The 21425-nt window shown below is 35.8% G+C and overlaps 1 protein-coding gene across 1 annotated transcript in view; it reads right to left on the bottom strand.

Annotated features, from left to right (window-relative positions):
* LOC107090534 (semaphorin-3D-like) overlaps positions 1 to 20910 on the bottom strand; it is a 34161-nt gene extending 13251 nt beyond the window's left edge. The window contains exons 1-7 of the mRNA XM_015383959.1: positions 20857 to 20910; positions 12691 to 12940; positions 7345 to 7505; positions 5596 to 5658; positions 5319 to 5438; positions 5126 to 5219; positions 3107 to 3235 (exon numbers count right to left, since the gene is read on the bottom strand). Of these exons, the coding sequence (XP_015239445.1) occupies positions 3107 to 3235; positions 5126 to 5219; positions 5319 to 5438; positions 5596 to 5658; positions 7345 to 7505; positions 12691 to 12940; positions 20857 to 20895 (856 nt within the window). The 5' untranslated portion in view covers positions 20896 to 20910. The remainder of the gene's footprint in view (positions 1 to 3106; positions 3236 to 5125; positions 5220 to 5318; positions 5439 to 5595; positions 5659 to 7344; positions 7506 to 12690; positions 12941 to 20856) is intronic.
* Between the last annotated feature and the right edge of the window lie 515 nt (positions 20911 to 21425).

The raw sequence follows: 21425 nt of genomic DNA, 5'->3' as shown, positions 1-21425 counted from the left end.
GACATACTTTGTGGCATACACAATGGACTCATTGAAGGCTTGGAGGATGGTGTGTTTTACAATGTTGTCAGTGGAGGATATCTAAGATGTATGCATTTTCAGAAATAGGACACTGAGATTTCTCCTGTTTGGATTCGGAGGATACCTGATGTATCTACAATTACAGAGGATGTCTGCCCTAATTTTGGCATTGGTCAGGCTGCTGGCAGCGGTTCACGCGCTTGAGATGGGATAATATCTTGGATGTACGCGCTCACTTCAAGGCAGAAAAGCCCAACAAATTTGGAATATTGGATTTGCCATGTGGAGCCAGCAAGAAAAGACTCAGGGCTGACAGAACATTCCTGTGCAGCCTGCTCTCAAAACAATGTAGAATGTGTTATTTTGGATTTGGCCTTCTCCTCCTCTGCTGAGATTTTTGTCTCGTGTTTATATAAATTTTCTTGTGTCAAGGATAAAGTGTGAAATATGCTTTTTTTTCTCCCCCCACTTCCTCCCCAATGTGGAGTTAACATGAAGTAAATAGTGGAGTAAATGTGGAGTAAATAGTGGAGTAAATAGTTCCCCCTTCCATTCCCAACCCACTTTAGTGGGATCCCTTTAAGCTGACAGCCATCCAACTCGTGTTCTCTCCTCTCGTAGCATTGTCAACACAAAATGGTGACAAAAAACTATTTTTACATGTATATAGGTGTTGCACTTAAGTAGTTGCATTTTTACATGAAAAGCCAGTCCATAGGGCTCATTATGCTTGACACATGTACAATCTGCGACAAGCCACTCATCACAGTATTTGCAGTATTTATAATCTGTGTAATCTGTGCAGCTTTTCCTCCATTCTGGCCAGCTTCGGAGAGGCATGTCTAGCACAAAAGGCAAGCTGAAAACACCTTGCTTTATGAGGAAGTAGAAAACACAGTTGTTTACAACTTTTTAAAAGTGTCTCCATGTCGTCCAAAAGCAACAGTAATTTTTTTCCAGGAGTTTTTCCACAATCTGTTGATAGTGGTGATGTTTATGGGGGTACATCACAGAATGTCCCCAGATTTTTTCATTTTCAAACCCTCGCTAGTAGACGCTGCAGCTCGCTTGCAATGTTTTCTACACGGATCTGTGCATAGATGCAAATTTTCCTAGGTGTGCAGTGCAGAAATATTGTCTGCATGGATGCCACAAGAAGGGCGTGGAAGCCCAAAATTACATAATTTGACAGTGCAGACCTCGCAGACCTCAAAAACGTCAAGCTTAAACCAAGCTTTAGAATATAGATTTTTTGTTTTCCTAATGAAAAGGAAAAGCACTTCATCAGCTCATTAGTCCTAAAAACATTTTTTCTTTATGTTGTGGAAAGAGGTCAATAATTTATACAGATTTTAACCTAAAATTTCTGGTGAAACATATTTTACTTTTATATTCTGACACTTGCAGGTTTTACCATCTACCTCATAAATGCTTTATTTACTAAAACCAAATATCAGGTAGCGGAAAATCCCAGAACCCCTTGCAAGGTTTGAAGGCTCTCTTTTGGGAATCTCACTGCTACTAAAAAAGAATTGAAGTTCTACACACTGCAAAAATGATCTAGAAATAAGTGAATTTACTCTTAATTTAAAGCAGGAAAATAAGATCGTTTGCCAATGGAATTAGTATTCTTTACTCTTAGAATAAGTTAATTAGATAATATGCACTTGAAATAAGACCTTGCAGTTCTTTTTTATTATTTTAAGTGTAAATTGTCTCGTTTCAATGTCTCATCCCCTCAATGGAAGAAAAAAAATGCACTTATTTTAAGAAAAAAATTACTTAATTAGATTTACCTTTTTGCAGTGCATAAACCACCCCTCAACAATTTGTAAAGTAAAAGGGAATTTACTGTGGTAAATGTGTATATTATATCCAGGCAGCTAAAAATAGGCTAGAGTTTAGGAATGATGAAAAAAACGAGTTTTGTTGATGCATACCTGCCTTCACACGTGAAAATCATAAAAGCATACTATTAGTTACTGAAAGGCATTAATTTTATTGACTGTGTAAGAATATTACATGTAAAAAAAAGACTAGAACCTTCTCTTGCAGAATCCGCATTCAGATTATTTATAAAGGTGCTGTGAGCTCCAATTTATTGAAGAGAAAGAGAAAAATGTAATTTGAGTTTGTATTTCTTACCCGAAAGATTTTCCTGTCTAACAAATCATTTAATTACTTCAACATATTTTGTATTTTACTAACTACTTTCACAAAGCCATATGTAAGTAATAGAAAAATATTATGGTTTCCACCCATTTTTAAACATTGATCAATAAAGGTAATAAAGCCTTCAAAAAATCAGAGGGAAGAGAAATGAACCAGAGACATATTTCCGTAAATATCCAGATTCAGAGGGACCCATGACGAAAAGTTAAAAAGTTTCAATGACAGTTAATCAACATTAGCTTAACTTCTCTTAGCCAAGCCAAACACCAGAGGGTGATTCTCCAACTGGGACAGCTTGATAAACTGTTGCTAACACGCTCGACAGAAGGTCATTTTACTTATGCCTCATTGGGAAAAAGATGTTGCACAGGCTTGCAGGAATATGGGGTGCTGTCTGGCTGCCCCTCCACCAGCACATGCTGTTTACACACACCAAGAGACTACGAGCCTGAGACAGACAAAATTAGTCCAAACATCCCTGACCATGTGGTTGTGAAATGTTGAGACCATGTGCAAAGATTTAGTTTCTGGAGACAACTGTTGATACATGACAGCCTGTCAGTGGTTTGAAAACACTTAAGACTGAGGATGTGCACGCAGAGAGGTCGCCCTGCTCCATGATGACTCTGCATGGTTTTGAGTGTGTGTCTGTGCATTCGACTTAGACTGTGAACTTAGTGACACACTGTAAATTCCCCTGTAGGTGTGGCCCCTGTTCAGCTGTGGCATTCATATAAAAGTTCCAGTGCAATGAATAAGTAGACTGTTTCCTTCTCTCTGGAATGCCAATAACCATCCTAATGGTACAGGCAGGCTCTTTGTGACCACAGAAAGGCTAAAACTATTGTGAAAACCCAAAGCAAGTTTTGGGTGTTTTCGTTATGTTAACGCATAGATGTGCAATTATGTGTACCATTGATCCAGTGGTCTTCAGAGATGTCTGTGCGTATGTAGTGCTGGTCAGGCAGAGGACCCAAGGAGCGTGTGAATGTAGCGTCTTTCCCAAGGAAGTCGGATGATGTCCCCACATACAGGTACTGATCTGGAGAGAGATTTCATTTGTTTAGTTACAATAATAATGATAATAAAGACATGATTGTACATATCAGTACAGATACAGTGTCATGCAAAATAAAATCATAAACCTTAAAGTTAATTTTTTTTATGTAGTTCTTAAAACCTTCAATTTCACAATACTTTTTTTTAATTTAATGGAGTGGACTGAAACAAAAAGCGCAGTGCTTTTTTTTAAAGTAGAAGTACATGTTTTTTCTTTTTTTTAAATACCCCAGAATTGTATGTTTTGTAACTAATTGCTTTCAGAAATTACCCAGTCTGTAAGTAAGGTAAACAAAAAAAGAGAGAAAATACAGTTTATTAATAAAAGCCTCAGAAATGTAATTAACAGTGAATGTGTATGGCTGTTAAGAGGTCCTGCTGTTTGAAAGTTGTTGGTTTACTTACAGCTTCCTCCTGCCACACAATAATGAGCCACTGGGCAAGGCACTTAATACAAGGTTGCCTAATTATCTATGTTTTGGTCTATTAATGTGTGCACATTTGGGAGTGCGATTGGGTGATTGGGACTATAGTTAAAATAACTTTTAATGCAAAGCAGCATTATATAAAATCAGTCACTTTACCATTTACAAAAATAACATATGCAACCAAATAACACAATGAAAAAACACAAATACATCCAATTAGAATAATAATGTAGTGTTTAAAGCAGTGAAATAGTGAAGTCATAAAACAATATTGCAAAATTATAACATTTCGTGGTGCACTGTTGAGTACATCATATAAAACTGAAAAGAGTATAACACAGACCATCAAGATGTTGCTTTTACCCATACAGGCAGGTCAGAGACCATTAATCTGAGAAGCAAACTAATTGGAAATAGGAGGAGCTGCATAAATCAATGGTGAAGATAACAGAATCCCTTTACAGCACATTTTATCATTTTTTAACTATAGCACATTTCACAGACATTGGACTCAAAGTGAAAAACAAAATAAAAAATGTAAAAACAAAGAAAGGTCCTGCCTTAAAAAATCTGTAGATGATTCTTAAAATAGTCTGTTGATTCTGCAGCACTGAGATGGTGGGAGAGCATTCCAAAGCCTCTGGGCCACAACCTGAAAAGCTAAGTCTTCATGGGTTTTGAAATAGGTATTTGGTACCACTGCATTTGATTTGACAACTTCAAAATCTTGAGGGGAATAAAGGCTCAAAAAGGTCCAATATGTATTTGAGAGCTTGGTCATGAAGTGTCCTGAAAGTTAAGATCAATTTCTTTTTATTTATTTATTTATTTATGTTTTATTATTTCTCAATTACAGGGGGAGCCGGGGCAGGCTGAATATGGTCTATGTTATGTGTATAAAACATTTCTAAACCCATTACAGTAGTCTTTCCTTTGACAATTAAAAACTGTTTGCATTATTTATATTTGAATATCATACATTCATTCTAGGCAAGTATTCATGATAAAAAGTGGAAAAAATCAAGGTATAAAAATACATTTCATTAGATATTCTAGTGATATCTCCATGTCCACATTTTTTTACCTGCTTTTCAATACAAGAACACAATCTAGAGGATTATGTACGATTTATAATAACTTGCCTTACTTTATCTCGTTTCTGAACTAATGTGAACCAAAAAATGCCAAAAAGCAAGGTTTCTGTCAGCATGAACAATAAATGACAGAGAGGATGCCGAACATGATTATAATTGTTTATGACTTTAGTCAATATTACTTTCTTATTCCTTGAGAAACGACAACCTGTCTACTTCTAACACAGAGGCATTGTAGGACGAAAGCTTAGAAAACAAATAAAAGAATTAAAATTTGAATCTGCAATGACATGGCTGTCCTGAAATACAAAAGGCTCACTGTTTGAATATGTGAACCGAACATTATTTTACCTGAAAGGACTGAGGCGAATGGCTGCAAAGGATCAAAAGGACACTTCAACCTGCCAGACTCTACTGTATTAGGCAACAGCTGGAAAACACCATCCTGTAGGTGAAAACAGGATAATATTCCTAGACTATTTAATATGATCAACAAAATGCTGCCAAAGAATGTTCATTTGATATTTACTTATTTGCATTTCACCTCTTTGTCCCCAGTGATTTCAATGAAAGCACAGGTTGGGTGGAAGGCGCCTGTCCCACAGGCATAGACATGTGTCCGGTTGTAATTGTGGAGGACTCTGACAAAGTTAGCACATTCCAACTAGAACAAGTAGGGACAGACATAACAGAGGAAAGATGAGCTACAGTATGACAGTACGTGGAATGAAAAGCATTTTAATCTTACAAAACAGCTTGTGGATTGACCAAGTAAAGTAGATGAAGTTGAAAGGGTGATATTTTTGAATAAAAATACTCACATTTGCCCTTTTACCAGCGAGTTTGCAGGTTTCCTCTCTGTCCCTTAGAGCAGGCCAGTGGATCTGATGATAGATACATATATGATGGTTTTTAAGCTATTCCATTGTAGCCACAGTATGAAGCTTTAGATGCATTTTATACATGTTTCAACATTCTAATCTACATAAGTCTACATGTCTTCAAAAGATTTAGCACAGTACAAAAAATAGGCAATGGAATCAATAACTCACAACCATGGTGGGCATCATAATTAAAAGTAAAATGCAAATTTTGTAAAGTCAAATATAACATTTTATAGACATTGTTAAAAAGAAGAACCGAGAGCACCCATGACCCCTTAACCCAAGGGCCAGATTTAGTGCAACCCAAGAGTCTTCTGAAGTCGTTTTAGAGGCTTTTTAGGGCTTAAAACAAGAGCAGCTTGAACTCTAGGACCAGATGGGTTAAAACAGTTTCCTAAAATATATTTAAAAAGTGGTGCTTATAGTAACTTTTGAGCTTATGGTACTTCTTCAGCTCAGAAGATCAAACAAATTATATTCTGACCTATTATTCAACATTTTAAGTGCTAGAAAGAAAGAGAGCATTTTTATAGTGGTCTTTTAATGTGCTGCACCTTGTTCATACATGTGTTATAACAAGCTTATCTGCTTAGTGTTACCTCCTCTAACCCTGCTAAGGAGGGCTATCGCCAAAATGATTCATAGCTAAGGAATTTGCACAGAAAACACAGTGTTACAATGTAATTTGTACTTGTGTGAAGGCTTAACTGAAGAGTTAAAATGTGCAGCTTATCCCACATCTGGTTTTGCCCCTGCATCCTGACAAGCATAGAAACAGTAGTAAAACCTTCACATCAAATGAGAGATAATGTGAACCTCAGGACAGAGACTGAGAATTAAAGTGTGCTTTGATTCTGTTCTACCTAATTCAAGGTAAGTTTCACAACCTCAGCTGATAATAAAAACTTCAGTGTTAAGCTTTTAGTAGATATCTCCCTCAGCATCAGCATCAATGGCCCAAGAGGCAACCAGCAAGGCAACACTTTGAGAGCAACACTATCAGTTAGAACAACTTGATAAAGATCAAATAAACAGTCCTCCCACTGATGGATCAACCTCAGCTGCATAAACACACGCTCATATCCACAAACTCTAGCATATGGCACCCATCTGAATGCATGTGTTTGTGTAAACGCATAATAGGAAGTGTGCATATTCTACAATTGTTTATGTATGCAGTTGTCGGGTAGTTTGAGTGTGCATGTGCCCTCGAACATGACAGCCCTGACCTCAGCAGACAGACAGATGCAGACTGTTGCTGACTGAAAGGTGAGCGCTTCTCTAAAACAAAACATGCCTGAGTGCTTTCTAGCCAAATTGAAATGGAAAAAAGTGCCTTACGTCAGCTCACTTAATGGTAGGAGAGGTTTAAGTGTCATGGGATGAGGCTAAATGACTACATGTTCCACTTTTCTGCTCTCAACAAATAACCAAGGTCAGGGCGTTTTAAATGTCCCACAGCATGGATCTAAACTGAGTAATTTAGTTACTGTTTATGGAGAAACCATATTTGAGTAAATTTTCTAGAAGTATTACTCCATCAAAGGGTGCTTAAAGCCTCTGTAAATACTTATAAAGTCTTCCTAAACAACGTCTGAAGAGCAGGAAATGAATATCTGTTTTTCAGCTTAGATTTGAGTCCTTCCACCATCATCTTTGTTTATTTTCTTCTTTTGAGCTCCATACCTTTCTTGGGGCTTTGGCCAGATTCTCTGGGTCCAGCAGGTAGATGTGATCCTTTGCTCCAAGCAAAAGACGACCCCTCTCCTCATCCAGCAGAATGGAGTGGGAGTGCAGGCCATCAGCGGGACCCAAAAACAAATACGTACTTCCAGCCTGAAGCAATTCTGATCCAAAACAAGAGATACACAAACAGGGATTTTAAAATTCTTTGCAAGCACATAGTTTACATTTAAAAAATACACCACCTTGGGTCAAATTTCAGCACTCATTTCAGTGGAAGCAACTTTTATAAACGTAGTATTTCGTGACAAGTACAAAGATGTCTGGTCAGGAGAAAAACAGTATTTGCTTGACTTGGCTTAGTTTAACTTAATCCATTGTGGTTCAACTCCAAAGCTAAACTTGTTAACTTTGAAAATACATTTTAGCACTGGTGATAGGTCACCTATCACATGCTTTTAAAGCCACTTTCTTAACCACAATTTTCTTCTTTCTTACAAAATTTTAGAAAGAAGCACCTAATAATTCAAAGGGATTCCCACTAAGGTTCCCTCCACTTACCCACTGGACACCATCCCTAGATGGTTGAGCATTAGCATCAATATCAACTCTGGCTACAAAGTTGAAGGCACGAGAAACATTTCTTGCTCAGCAACTATATCATAATAGGAGTCAATATTTCCAAATAATATATTTTTCTCATGATTAAATGTATTTTACAAAGTTAATTAACCCAAAATATAACACCCATGCAATTGATGAAGACATTTCTGTAGTTCAAAGCTCACATTGTGTCCCAAGCCTTTCCAGTCTTATCCAAATATATAAAAATGCCAGATTACTTCTGCAAACTGTATTCTGAGTTTTAATTATTTACTGATGTAATGACTTCTTCCTCTCCAAGTGGCATTCAGCGACAGTAAAGGATTCGAATCCTTCCTCCGTTTTAAGCCTGTTTTGTGGTTTAAGCATCATCAATCAAGTAATCACTAAAAATCTACATACAATTGTAGTATTGTGACACTCAGCAAAAAGAAATAATTTTCAAAGTCCTAACTGCATAGTAAGTTAAAATGTTAACTAATGTCTGCCAGTAAAAAAGATAAAATATAAGCACATATCATGGTTCAATCCTTTATAGTATGGGTTATTTGGTCTTGGGCTCCCCCTGTCTCAGACTAATCTTAGTGGAGGTTTTCTTGGAGGTGAACAGACCTACAATGGACTCAGCACTGAGTCCTTGATCTCCTTGATCTGAGGAAATCTTTTCCATCACCAGGCTCTTTTCAGTGCACTATTATAGCAACATGCCTTGAGTAAACACTGGGTCAGAGCAAGGGAGTCCTGTGGGAGTCACTCTGAAAGGATTGACATCGTGATTACCCTTATGGTGTGAAGGATTGGAGAGGTTAGGAACCTTCAATATTTGAACTTCTGGGAACCCTCCACACCACACAGTTCTGCCTAATACCTCTTCCTATATACAGGCTCTTACATACAGAGCCCCCCACATGGTCATATCTCTCACTCCAACACACCTCATGCCCCCAGAAGACTAAACCTCAAAGAGAGATTAGACCCTCCAGCCTTTGGCTAACAATAATCTGTTCTGTAAACACACAGCACTATGAGTCCACTGAAATAGTCTGTGTGGCATTTGCTCCTCAATGTTGTACTCCACAACTAGCCTTCAGCAAGCTGATTAACGTGTTGGGCTCCACACAACTGGTGTTTATGGAGGCTGTGAAATGCATTAGATCTTGAATGGCCAAAGGCTAACCTGGAACATTATTTATATTGCTATTGTTTTCTTTTTCCAATAAGTTCTCTATAAACACAGAGATTAATGCCTTCTGATAATCACAACCACAGTTTCACTGCAGCCACATTGACAAAACTGATTCTACTTCATCCCTGCACTTATTTGACAGTTTTTTTTTGTTTGTTTTATTAATTAATTAATTAATTATTTTTTTTTTTTTTGCATAACAATCAGATGATAAGTTTGATTATCACTAATTAGCCTGAGGCTAATTTCCTAACAAGGCTATTAGTTTATCAACACAAATCTTAGAATTTGGTGTTATTTAATCAGCTGCATGAAAGTGCTCCATTAGCGATACAAATATAAATCCCTCTTGTGTGCAAAGTAGAAAGGTAAATTAAAGCATAATTTGGGTTTATAATAGGAGGCTTTCCCTTGCCTAAGATGCATAATTGTTAAATGGGACAAGGTGCTATAGTTTCTTGCCTTATTTTATGAATATAGACTGAGCTATCTGATGCAACATGTTGAAAAAAGAACCTCATCTAATTAATTAAACTATGAAGCACTGGGAAAATGAAAAGAGTATGTTTTTGCCTAAAATGTTTGCTCACACTGTCAAATACCAAATGGAAAGCTTCTGTCCACAAAAAGATTCAGATTTAGATTCAGATGACTATTATTGTTCTTTGAATGGTAAAGTGATTTTCACAGCAGTAAATGCATCAAATTCTAGCAAAAACAGCTATACATTAGAAGTTGATACATTAACAGCAGAGGAGTCAAAAGTATTTATGTTTATTACTTAAGTAGAAGTATAAATCCTGCTGTTTAAAAACACTATTGTAGATGTTAGAGTAACAGCTTAAGATTTTTACTCAAGTAAAAGTGTAAAAGTACCATTTTTAAGACTATGTAAAGTATAAAGTTAAAAGTTATGCTAAAATTCTGGATCATAACTTTCTTATACTAAGTTTCTTTGTTTTTTAAGTAATGGTAACAGCATCAAATTTGACTTTGCATCTTCTTGAAAAACTATTTATTTTGGTATGTGGTTAACAACAAGTTGGTGCAGTACCGAGTCCAACCAAAAGAAATTAATTGTCTGGATGAAGTCAATTATTTTGATGTTTTTTTGTTGTTTTTCTTATATACCAACAGGTCATCATAAAAAAAATTAAATCACACAATACTAACTTTTTATTATTATTTAAGGAGTAGAAAGTATAGATAAATAGAAGAGATAAAACAAAATGTAAGTAGAAGTAGAATTAAATAGTTGTCTGAAAAACTATTACTCCAATAAAGTACAGATAGCCAAGATTCTACTTCAGTATGGTAATTTAGTATTTGTACTTTGTTACTTGACACATCTGATTAACACTTATAGAAAATGTATTTAAACCCTTAAATTGTTTTAAACAATGTTTTATAGAAAATTGGAGCTGTGCAAACTAATCGCAGTGATTGCACACAAAAAGTAGGATAATTTCTATCTTTTAACATGTTCACGAAGGAAGAGGAATAGATTCTTTAAAAAGACAATACGGATCAGAAAGTGTCCAGAATGCTTCCTGAAAATAATTCACTAAAAATTATTTATTGTCATCGAATGTATTTTAGCTACTTTACCAACAACATTAAAATTTTACAAAAATGGGCTAGGGTTAACATTCTGATACTTGACTCTTTAGTCATTGTTCATGTGTTTGCCAATCATCATACAGGTCATTAATCTCTACAACTGATTTGTCAATTATGGTTCCTTATGTACCTTGGTTTTTTTCATCACTGCATTAAAATAAGTGACCACACTGTACCATTTTAAAAAAATCCATTACAACTGATCTACTGCTCTGTTCCCCATTCTCCCGCAGACTGGTGAACCAGTGGATGACAATTTCGATGTCCCTACTTGGGTCAATTCACTATACTGATATAAAGATGCATTTCTATTAGAAAAGTTAAAAATTGTTTTTTAAAATAACATCTGGGGGGAAGGGGGTAAACATTTAAGGAAAGGCCATCTTAATATATAGCAAGTAAAACCATTAAAGCAATTAAAATACATTAGATGATTTCTCTATTGATAAGCAGAGAGCAATGCAGCCTTAAATGTGCTCTAGATCAAACTGATCTATCAGCACGGGATTTCTAGGGCAAACCTTAAGCAGTTGAAGGCACTTGTTTTGAAGGTGTTCACTCAAACAGGGATGATTTGCCTTTGATCATTTCATCCTTCACTCATAGAGGCTTTGCTTTCACAGGGGGAAGTGAGGAATGATGTGCTGTTTGATGAGTGATCACTGCGGGTCGGTTTTGCTTTTTAACAGTCTGCACTGATGAGATGATGATGATCCGTGCATGCTATGAGTGCTGGGTTAAGTACTCTCTTTTGATGGATTTCTTTAAGCCCTGCTTCTGCTGGCAAAGAGAGCCAAACATGGACATATTCATCCCCAATTATGCCCATGGAAAAGTAGCTGACTTTATAATCAGATGACCAGTAGCATGAAGTCAATCATATTCAAAAAGCTGAGAAGAAAAACATGACACAAACAAGAAAGGTAATGCAATCTATCTGTAATCATACACAGACTAGTCTGGATGAAATATAAATTGAGACAAAGTGCAGACTTAAATCTTTGCCTCAAGTACTGACTAAACACTTGCCATCACCATCATTATTCCTGAGTGTATTTATGTTGGATTGTAAAAATGCATGTGTATGTCTCTTCCAGCCTCATTGAGGCTTGGAAGCGTTAACTTAAAGAAAGGCTTCTAAAGGTTGGAGTCAGGGTGAGTTTACTTTTAGGTCACTGTGGGATTAAGTTTTATGGAGCAAGACTGAAGTTCATCTGTGAGTTTTTGTTTTTTGTTTTGCTTTTTTTTAAAGCCCATTTGGAGCTACAGTATGTTTGCACTGGGCTTTTAAAAGTGCATTTTTTTTTCACGAGTGACAAAGCAACCGGTCTAAAATATATGAACACAATTAGATGGCTGTTTCTTTCTCAACAGGACCAACTTGAAATGTAGCAGCTACCTGTAATATAAAAAATAATGTAAAAAATCTTGTTGTTTTTTTTTCCTTTATAATACCAGTTATTTTCTTTTGAATGAAAGTAATATATCTCTTTTGGAGTGGCCCACCCAGTGGGTGATGAAAAGATAAGGAGGCATCCAACCTCAAAGATTAATTTAGTATTTTGCTTTCAATATTTTTACTACATTTTTTGAGGTAACTATCTCATCTGTTGTCATATCTTCTTTGGGTAATTTAGTTAGTTTTTCTCTGTTCATGTTTCACAATAAGGGAACATTAATTATTTTTTGTGGTCAGTTATGAGATGTGATTAGAGTTGCGTGGCGTATTTTAGAAGAGCACTGCCAAAATAACTCATTTTTGAAAATGTTCAATAAAAACTTCAATAAAAGCAAAGTATTAATTTTCAGCTGATTCAGTGTCAATAACCCTAGTTTTATTTTGCATTGTGTGACTTGTCTGACAGAGATTTATGTAAAACATTAAGAAATATGCAATAACAATCAAATTAGCATGCCTATAAATAAATTCTGATTCTTACCTCTGTAGCTGAGTTTGACTCTTGGGACACTCTGTTTGATCCCTGCTCCAAAAGGGATCCTGGCCAACAACATCAGTCCCACAAATGGGACCACTGGATGGAATAAAACTGAGGTCCTTGCTCTTTTTCTACCATAATTACATCCAGGCAAACAGAAAGGAACCCAAGTTTTATTCTGACTCTTATTTCCAGAGTCTCCTGTCGTCATGGTGAGAGCAGTAGCCTTGTTCTGTTTCCACTCTTCCCAAATCTGAAGAGAACAGAGAAACGAGTCAACAGGGTGGAGCAATCAGAAACTAGTGTGCATGAGGATGTGGGCATTGTCATATGAGTTCACAAAGGATGTATTAGACCATTCAGCTGTTTCACCAAGGAGCCCAGCAGGCATCTCCTCTTCCTTTGCTCACCCTACATCAGCTGTTGTATGTCAACAGCTTTGCTTTTGTGTCCTTTTAAATTTGTTTGCTAAAAACAAAGGTCACACCAAGAAAGCAGTAACATTCAGTATTTTGCCACAGGCTATTACTCTTTCAGCTTTCATCTCTTCTTCATTTCCTTTCCAAATAGATGTTTTAACTCTTTGCTTCTCGAATTCATGGTAAATACATCCACTATGACCCCAATGACCCTGTCACCTCTTCTTTTACATCAAGTAGAAGATAAGATATGTCGTTGCAGAGGACTTTACAGCAAATGATAATAAAGATGCCAGAGAGGAAAAAAACAAAAATAACTTGTTACCACAAAGTGAAGTCATCTGTGGTGAGTGCACCATCATGAGACATTAACATCTTTGCTTGAAAATTTACCAAGAAAACTTCAGATTTCTGTAATAAGTGTGTCTGAATAGCAACAGAACACATTTCTTCTTATGAACAACTGAAAATATAAGGGTTAAAACTGTCCATGTCTTATTTATCTGTTTCTTAAATCAAAACTATAAAAAAATGCAAAAAAAAATTTATTTTCATTCTCAATTTAATACATCTAAAAAAGGAAAATGGAAAGCAGTTCCTTTTTTACCAACTGAATTAAATATGGGGGATATATAACATATACATGATGTATAGTATGGTAGTTTCTGAGCAATTAATATCTTCTTCATTTGACAGCAATTTTAAGTTGAGTGTCAGTGACGTGACTTTTAATGAAAAAACATGGGCATCATATAAATCCGTCTCAATAAGACCTTTGGAAAAATTTGAAACACCTAATTGCACCAACATACCTGATATTTTAGCAGATCTTTTACCGTTTTTAAATAATCCTATGGCTAAGTCTGCAAAAATTCTTAAGCTTACAGTACGTTGATTGTTCTTTACTGGAGCGCTTGATGTCATGCTCCTCAGACTTCTCTCATAGATTTACTTCCTGGTTACCCCAGAGCCAAAACCAAAACTTGAAAATGAAATTATGAAATTATATGCTTATAGGTTTTCTCCATAATAAATTAAGTAGGAAATGGGAAACAAAAAAGGAACTGCTTTCCTTTTTTAATATTATTTAAAGAAACAACTTTGAAAAAAAAATCCCAAACTGTTGTTTCTCATTTTTAAAATTGTTTGTTTTGTTTTAAAAAATAAAATAAATAAATTAACAAATCATTTCAAACACTCCTTAAAAGGCACAACTGGTTTGATTGATTTTGCTATTTCCTATTCAGTCCTATGATAATTATAACAGCATTGATCTAAACTCAATTGTTTGTCAGCAAATGTCTCATTAAACATCATACAGTAAAGTTGCTCTTTTTAGTTCTTTAAACTGATTTTAATGCAAACATTTAGTGAAGACAAAAGCTGTTTACCCAAAAGAACTATGAACTAACTTAATTATCACCCCAATTATTAACAACTATTATTAATGATAGTAGGTTATTCCCTTCAACTCATTCTTAAGACAAATGTTTGGTTAGAAAATCTTAACCCCTAAATTTTGTCAGATCCATATCCCCACCTTGCCCGCTCAGTTTCTGTCAAGAGGCTAACAATAAAGCAGAAAATTGATGAGGATAATTATCAATGTATTACAAAAAAGCCTCTTCCTTTGAGCTTCTAGCAGACATCATTACCTACCACCCACACCTACCACAGATTGCACACATCACCATGTCACACAAGGGCATAAACAATGTCAAGCTAAATTGATAGATCAGATGTGTAGGAAGTTTACCAAGTTTATTCCAGATAGACAGGGTGCAAAATGAACTAACAAAAAACACTCTCAATTGCTTTCAAAGAAAACACTTTTTTATTTCTATTTTTGTATCTTTTAAATGATGTTGTGTATTATATAAATACAAATACTTAATTACATAAATTATCATGAAAAAGGCAGACATAAGGTAGGAAATTAGATTATTTTAATTATTTTAAGTTCCTTTAAATTTTACTTTGTTTTTTTGTTTTCAATGTTCTTTAAAGTTTAAGTTTAGTGGAGAACAACTATGATCATAAAAGAAGAGCATTGATGCAAGTTTCCTGTTGCTTTGAAAAATAGTATTTCAGGCCTTTATAAAAACAATAGTTTATTCAATCTGCTAAATTGAGACAATTTTACACCTATCTAATTAGAAATACCGATACAGAACTAACCACGCTGGATGGAAATGGTGCAGAGGACATAATTTATCCCCTTTTAGGTATTTTGGGGAAAATAGTAAGATTATTTCAAAAGAGTTGAGTGATGGTTCTCTTTTTGAAGGTTCACTGCCAACATCCCACAGCAATACAGACTTATGCATTTGCAAGGAAAAATGTTGACATTATGTCAGGGGCTTTTAAAAACAATACATCCATTGGGGAAGGATTCAGAATTACCAAAACCAGCAGATATTCAAAATATGATTTCAAAAAAAAAGGAGGAAGGGAGAGGTGAGAACAAGCAGAAATAGACAGCTAAAACCATGTGGGTTAAGCTAACACCACTGTTTCCTGGCAACTTCAGGCCCTGTTGTCTTTGGCAGCATGGCCGACAGGCGGTGCAGGGGGTGATGGGACACAATCTTAATGGAGATGTTGACAGATTTGATCCTGGCAGCCAAGTACTCACACAAAACACCTTAAGAGTAACCACCTGAAATATGTGTATACAAGTTTACAGTTCACAAATCAAACACTCACTCTTTATATCTTATCTTTAATGACCTAATTACAATGATTGAACACTAAGACATAATCTTCTTGCTTGCCTACGAAAAAATTAGGAAAAGTGATCATGTACTAAAAATAGCTGAGTCAAGGATACAATTTTGAGGGCAGACATTGCTGAGAGTCACGAGAAAGCAGCAGATGGTTCTAGCCACAGGCATTTTTCACACAAAGACCCCCCCTAATGAGGCATTCAGCAACACCCAGGTGCCCTGCTTAATACGTTATTATCAAGACCCTCCATCTCCACAAGACAGAATGCATTAGCTGAGCTATTTGTCTTTACTCCATGACCACAGGCACTGACCTGGCAGAACAACATAAGTAACTGTTTCTAACTCTTGAGAAATAAGTTATTTTTCTTGGCAACAGTCAATCATCTTTTTTTAACCTTGCATTTAAGCAAGCATGTAACTCCCCTGTGAGTCTGTGTAAGTTCATGTCTGACCAGAAAAATGTAAGACGGCCATAAGCCACAGCCTTTATGGATATGTACAACTGGCATTAAAAACAATAATTGGGTAATACTGCACAATATGATATTCCACATTCTACCGGAACTTAGTGGTTGCATTCCAGTTTATAGAGGTTAAACTTCACACCGTACCAGATTCTTTCTGGCTCTTACAGGGTACCTTCCTTTAGGTTCTATCTGGGTAGCTGGTTCGGATGTGATCAACCATTAAATAGTTATTAGCAGTTATCAGTCCCATAGAATTGCTTCAGACTGGGTCTCGTCTACCTTCCAGTAGGTTTCTTATCTCTGATAATATGCAACTTATCGTTAATAATAGCCACTTCAGCCACATCTAAAACTCTTTTAAAACTTTTATTTACAGTTGACCTTCCAAAAATAAATGCATTTTAAAGCTTTACTTCGAGTGAATTCCATATAATTCTGTCACACTGATTAAATGTGGTGTTTAATAACAACTCAGTTGACTGGATATGAGAATTTTTTGGGAGGGGTTGTTCGATATGTGCGAGATGTCGATCAACTTTTTTTTTTTACAGCAGATGAAGAACTACTAACATTATTTTCAGATTACACAAAAATAGAATAATTAGTTCTGCAGTTAAAACAGAATCACTTTAGGTGCAGATAATAACTTTATCTGCAGCTATTCTATGTGACTGATAAAAGGTAATATCAACCATTTAATGGGATAATAACATCCAAAGTGGTTGATTTTCGTAACTTACCAGTTTTGCCTCTTTTCCTGCATCTCCATTTGGCCGAGCTCTGCTCCACCCCACCAATTTATGAACATTTACAGTACTGCTTTTTCAGTGCTGGTATTGGCTTTTTGTGGCCCTACTCATCTCAGAGTGTTACATCTCCTAAATAGGGAAGAAAAAAAATCAAAGACCAATACTGAAAAATCAGTAATGAGAAGGTTCTAGAATTAGTAGGGTGGATAAGAGCCTGGTAAGGTGGAGCCGGAGGAAAAGAGATATTGGTTTTCAAAAAGACAAAGATCATATTTAAAAAAATACAGGTCCTTTCCTGGTGCTTTCATGGAACTTACTGGTTAATTTCCTAAAACTTAGATACCCCTTTAGGGAAGTTGCCAGGTATTTTCTGAAATTTACTAGATACTGTCTCACTTATATTTACTCATAACCAACAAGTGACTTTCCCAAAGAAATTTACTGAGTACCTCCTGCACTTCCCTGGACATTTTTATGCAGGTTATTGAAAGCAGGTATGTAAAACTATTTTAGACCAAATATCTTTTGGTTTGTTTAAGAATATACTATATACCTTGTTTGTACTTTGCAAAAATTATCAGAAACTTCTAGAACTTCTAAGTTACTTTCCAGAAACATGTGTATGACTTGCTGGTTATTGCCCCAAAATTACTTTGCACAGTCTTGGATGCTAACATATACTTTGCTGTGAATTGCTGTTCACATTTTTACGGACTTTTTTTGGAACTTGATCTAATTCAAAAATGATCATGTACTTTCTCAACTAAGAGGTTGTTTTTGGAACTTGGCAAATATTTTCTACCTCATGGGTTGTACAAATTAATTTATGTCAAGTTATCTGTTAGTGCTGGAAAATAACCTTTAATCCAGTGAAAGCAGCCTGTAAGTTCAAACAGAGTACAGACTAATAACATATGGTGCCCTAAAACTTTAACTAATTACTTCCACTCACATTACAGAATGCAGTAAAAGTCATTGTTCATACAGATAAGCTATGACTCCTTATTTTGTTATACTTTAAACAAATAGTTTTTTTATCAGACACATTTTTATTAATTTTACTTTCAATAACAAGCTGAAATACTGGAATTTACAAAAATGTGGGGTTTGTTACTATGGTTTGCTCATAATATTTATCTTAAGGGTCCAGAGTTTACAGAAGTTATGTCAAATAAGTGCTAAAAAACACACTATTTGTGTAAAAGTGACCATGTTTAAGTGTGGCCTGATAATTAATTGTCTACAGAAAATAAGACATGGAACATGTGATTTTTGTGGCAAAGTATGACTATTCTCAAAAGAAAAGCACCTACTGACATTGATTATAATAAAACCTTTTAAAAGCTTTTTGATTTGTGATTTATTAGCACCTTTCTATAAACGGTCTAAAGAAGACATAATCTAAGTCCTTAAGGTCACAAACAATGTCATGTCACTGTTTTAACTAAACTCTTTGCTCCACCTTATCTGAAAGAAACAAAGAACTGCCAGCAGAGTGTTTATCTCTTGGGACATTTTGTTTTGGCTCACAAAAAAAAAATGTTACAATATTTATTTACATATAAACATTAATCACCTAGACATGCAAATGATGATGAAGTCAAGCTTTGAAGTTGAAAATATTGCATCAGATTAAATCAAACACTTTTGAACATGCAAATGCATGAACAGTACCTCTCCAAGGACAACTGGAATTATTCAATTGATTTGCTTCACAAAAAGGAAGCACTTACTAGAGCAATTTGTCTGCATCTTATATGTCTTAAAATATACAATAAATGTGAATCAATTCATACAAAGCTGTACACCAGGATTCTTCAATTACTATCCTAAAGTTCCAATGTCCTGGACCTATTAGATGAGTCTTTATTTTCACACACTCAAATTGAAATGGCTAAAGTACAATCAAGCTCTTGAGAATCCTGAAAATTACCTGACTATTTGACTCAGGCGTTTTAAATCAGAGACGAATCAAAAAGGTGCAGGACCCCTGCCTTAAGAACTAGAATTGAAGGCAAGGCATGTTTATTTGAATTCAGTACAAGGATAATTCAAAATGCTAAATGAATCAAGCAATAAAATAGAAGACAAAAATAAAAGCTGAATATAAGCAAATGAAGATAAAGCATGACAAAAGCAAGTAGTAAAAAAAAACAAAAACAGTCAGACCAAAACCTTAAACTTATAATACCTCAGTTAACAGTTTAAGTTCAATAGTCAAAGGCAGGTATAAATACGTTTTTTAAGTTTAAATTTAAAAAAAAAAACTCTGGCTTTTAGCACTTTTAGAGTCTTCTGGGAGTTTGTTCCAGATAAGTGGAGCATAGGAACTAATTACTGCTTCTCCATGTTTGGTTCTAGTTTTGGGTGTACAGAGCAGACTTGAACTAGAAGACCTGAGTGGTCTGTGAGGTTGATGCACTGGCAACAAATCTGTTACGTATTGAGGTACTGATCCTTTCAGTGATATATAGACTAACAGAATGATTTTCTATTCTCTGAGCTACAAGGAGCCAGTGGAAGGACTTCAGAACCTGGATGTGTTCTACTTTCTTAGTTCTAGTGAAAACCCGGCAGCAGTGTTTTGGCTCAGCTACAGCTGCCTGATGGACTGGTGGAAGACATTGTTGTAGTAATCAATTCTACTAAAGATAATTGCATGAATTAGTTTTTATAGGTGTGTGGACATTAATCCTTTAATCCTGGAAATGTTGTTCAGGTCATAAAATGCTGACTTAGTAACTGCCTTTATGTACCTCTGAAGGTTCAGGTCTGAATACATCATGACACCAAGATTTCGGCCCTAATCAGTGGTCTTAGCTGTTGAAGCTGAAGTTGTGTGTTGACTCGCGATCTCTCCTGCTTTGGACAGAAGATTATTAACTCTTTTTTTAAAATTCAGTTTGAGAAAATCATTGTGCATCCCCTTATTCTGTTGTCTGTATCTATACAACTTCAGTGACTAGAACTGAGGACTTATATTTTATAATGTTGACTCAGAAAATTGTGAGCTCTCACTTTATTTTTGAAAAGCAATACCAGATTTCTAGCATGCAGACAGATTTATTGAATTATATGGGAATAAGCAACCACAAAATACTAATTGCATATGTGTCCTTGAAAATCTGTGAACACTAATCCTATACCACAAACGTATTCCAGCTGAAATCCCTTCTTCTCCTCAGAGTTATGGAGATTTCTCAGAAGAAGCACGACCGTATATAAAAAATTCCAATACTCTGGTTTTGTTTCTTAAATGTTTTGGTCGTGTCTAAATATGTTATCTCAAAACATCTCTTACATAATGTCACGTGAAATCGCTCCAAATCAACAGCGATGTGTATGCACCCTTTATGTGAGACTCTTTTCAGATGTAGTTCTCCAGTCATTGCTAAATGTGAATGGGCCACAGACAGCTCACGTGTGTTGTTGCACAAAGGGGTTAATGAAATTGTGGGGTGGCGGTGTTTGGGGGTAGGGAGTGATACTTGATCTGTGAGTCAACTCTACAATAGGGAAAATGTAAACAAAAGAAAAACCCTACAAAGTGGAAGAAAGTCAAGGGCTAATCAAAACATAGATGGAACTGTGTAACTGAGCTGACGACATATAGATTAACATGATGGTAGGCTAAGTGACAACACATCAAGTAGATCTGCACAGCCTGACCTAAGCATGCAGGTCTAAATGTGTAGTGACTGTGTGTTTTGACATTTGCTTGCATGTAAGTTAATACCATCCTAAGGCAGGCAGATGGGAGTAATAGGGCACAACAACAGTGACTGACAGGTAGGAGTGCACTTACTTGTCCCCCGATTGCCTGGGGATACAGGCAAACACCCATGCTTGCAATGCAGCGACTAATCTCAAGAGCGCTACTTTCATCTACCACCTTCAGATTCAGCTCTTTTGTTATTTCCAAAGCCAAGTAGTGCGGATTATGCTTATCCGAGCTTCTAGAATATTAATCTATAGAAAGAGAATGCAGACACACGTAAGATTTTTTGGAGCAGGCAAACTGTGTGTCTGCAGGTCATACTGTAGACTCATTAGATGAGTCATAGACACTAGATCAGAGATAGTTTCAGTTGTTGTATTTGTCAGCACTGAGGGTAATAGCAGAAAGAGTAGGTCGGGCAAACACACACTGTTAGAAAAAGAAGGCAGTCTTTTTTTTCTGTTTTCATCACAGCCCAAAAAAAAGCCCATGTTGTATGAAAATACTGAATAAAATATTAAAAACACATCTAAAATTGGATTTTGGGTCTGTCTACATGTGCTGTACAAACCAAAAGTTAGTTCAGGGTTGTAGTTAAGGAAATGGGATTTTCCTTACACAATTTCATCTTTATGTATACTGGTGTATCAGTGCTG

The sequence above is a fragment of the Cyprinodon variegatus genome, unplaced genomic scaffold (genome assembly GCF_000732505.1).
Source record: "Cyprinodon variegatus isolate N-32 unplaced genomic scaffold, C_variegatus-1.0 Scaffold299, whole genome shotgun sequence".
Lineage (NCBI taxonomy): Eukaryota > Metazoa > Chordata > Actinopteri > Cyprinodontiformes > Cyprinodontidae > Cyprinodon > Cyprinodon variegatus.
Note: the sequence above shows the minus strand (reverse complement) of the source record. Positions and strands in the feature narration are given on the sequence as shown.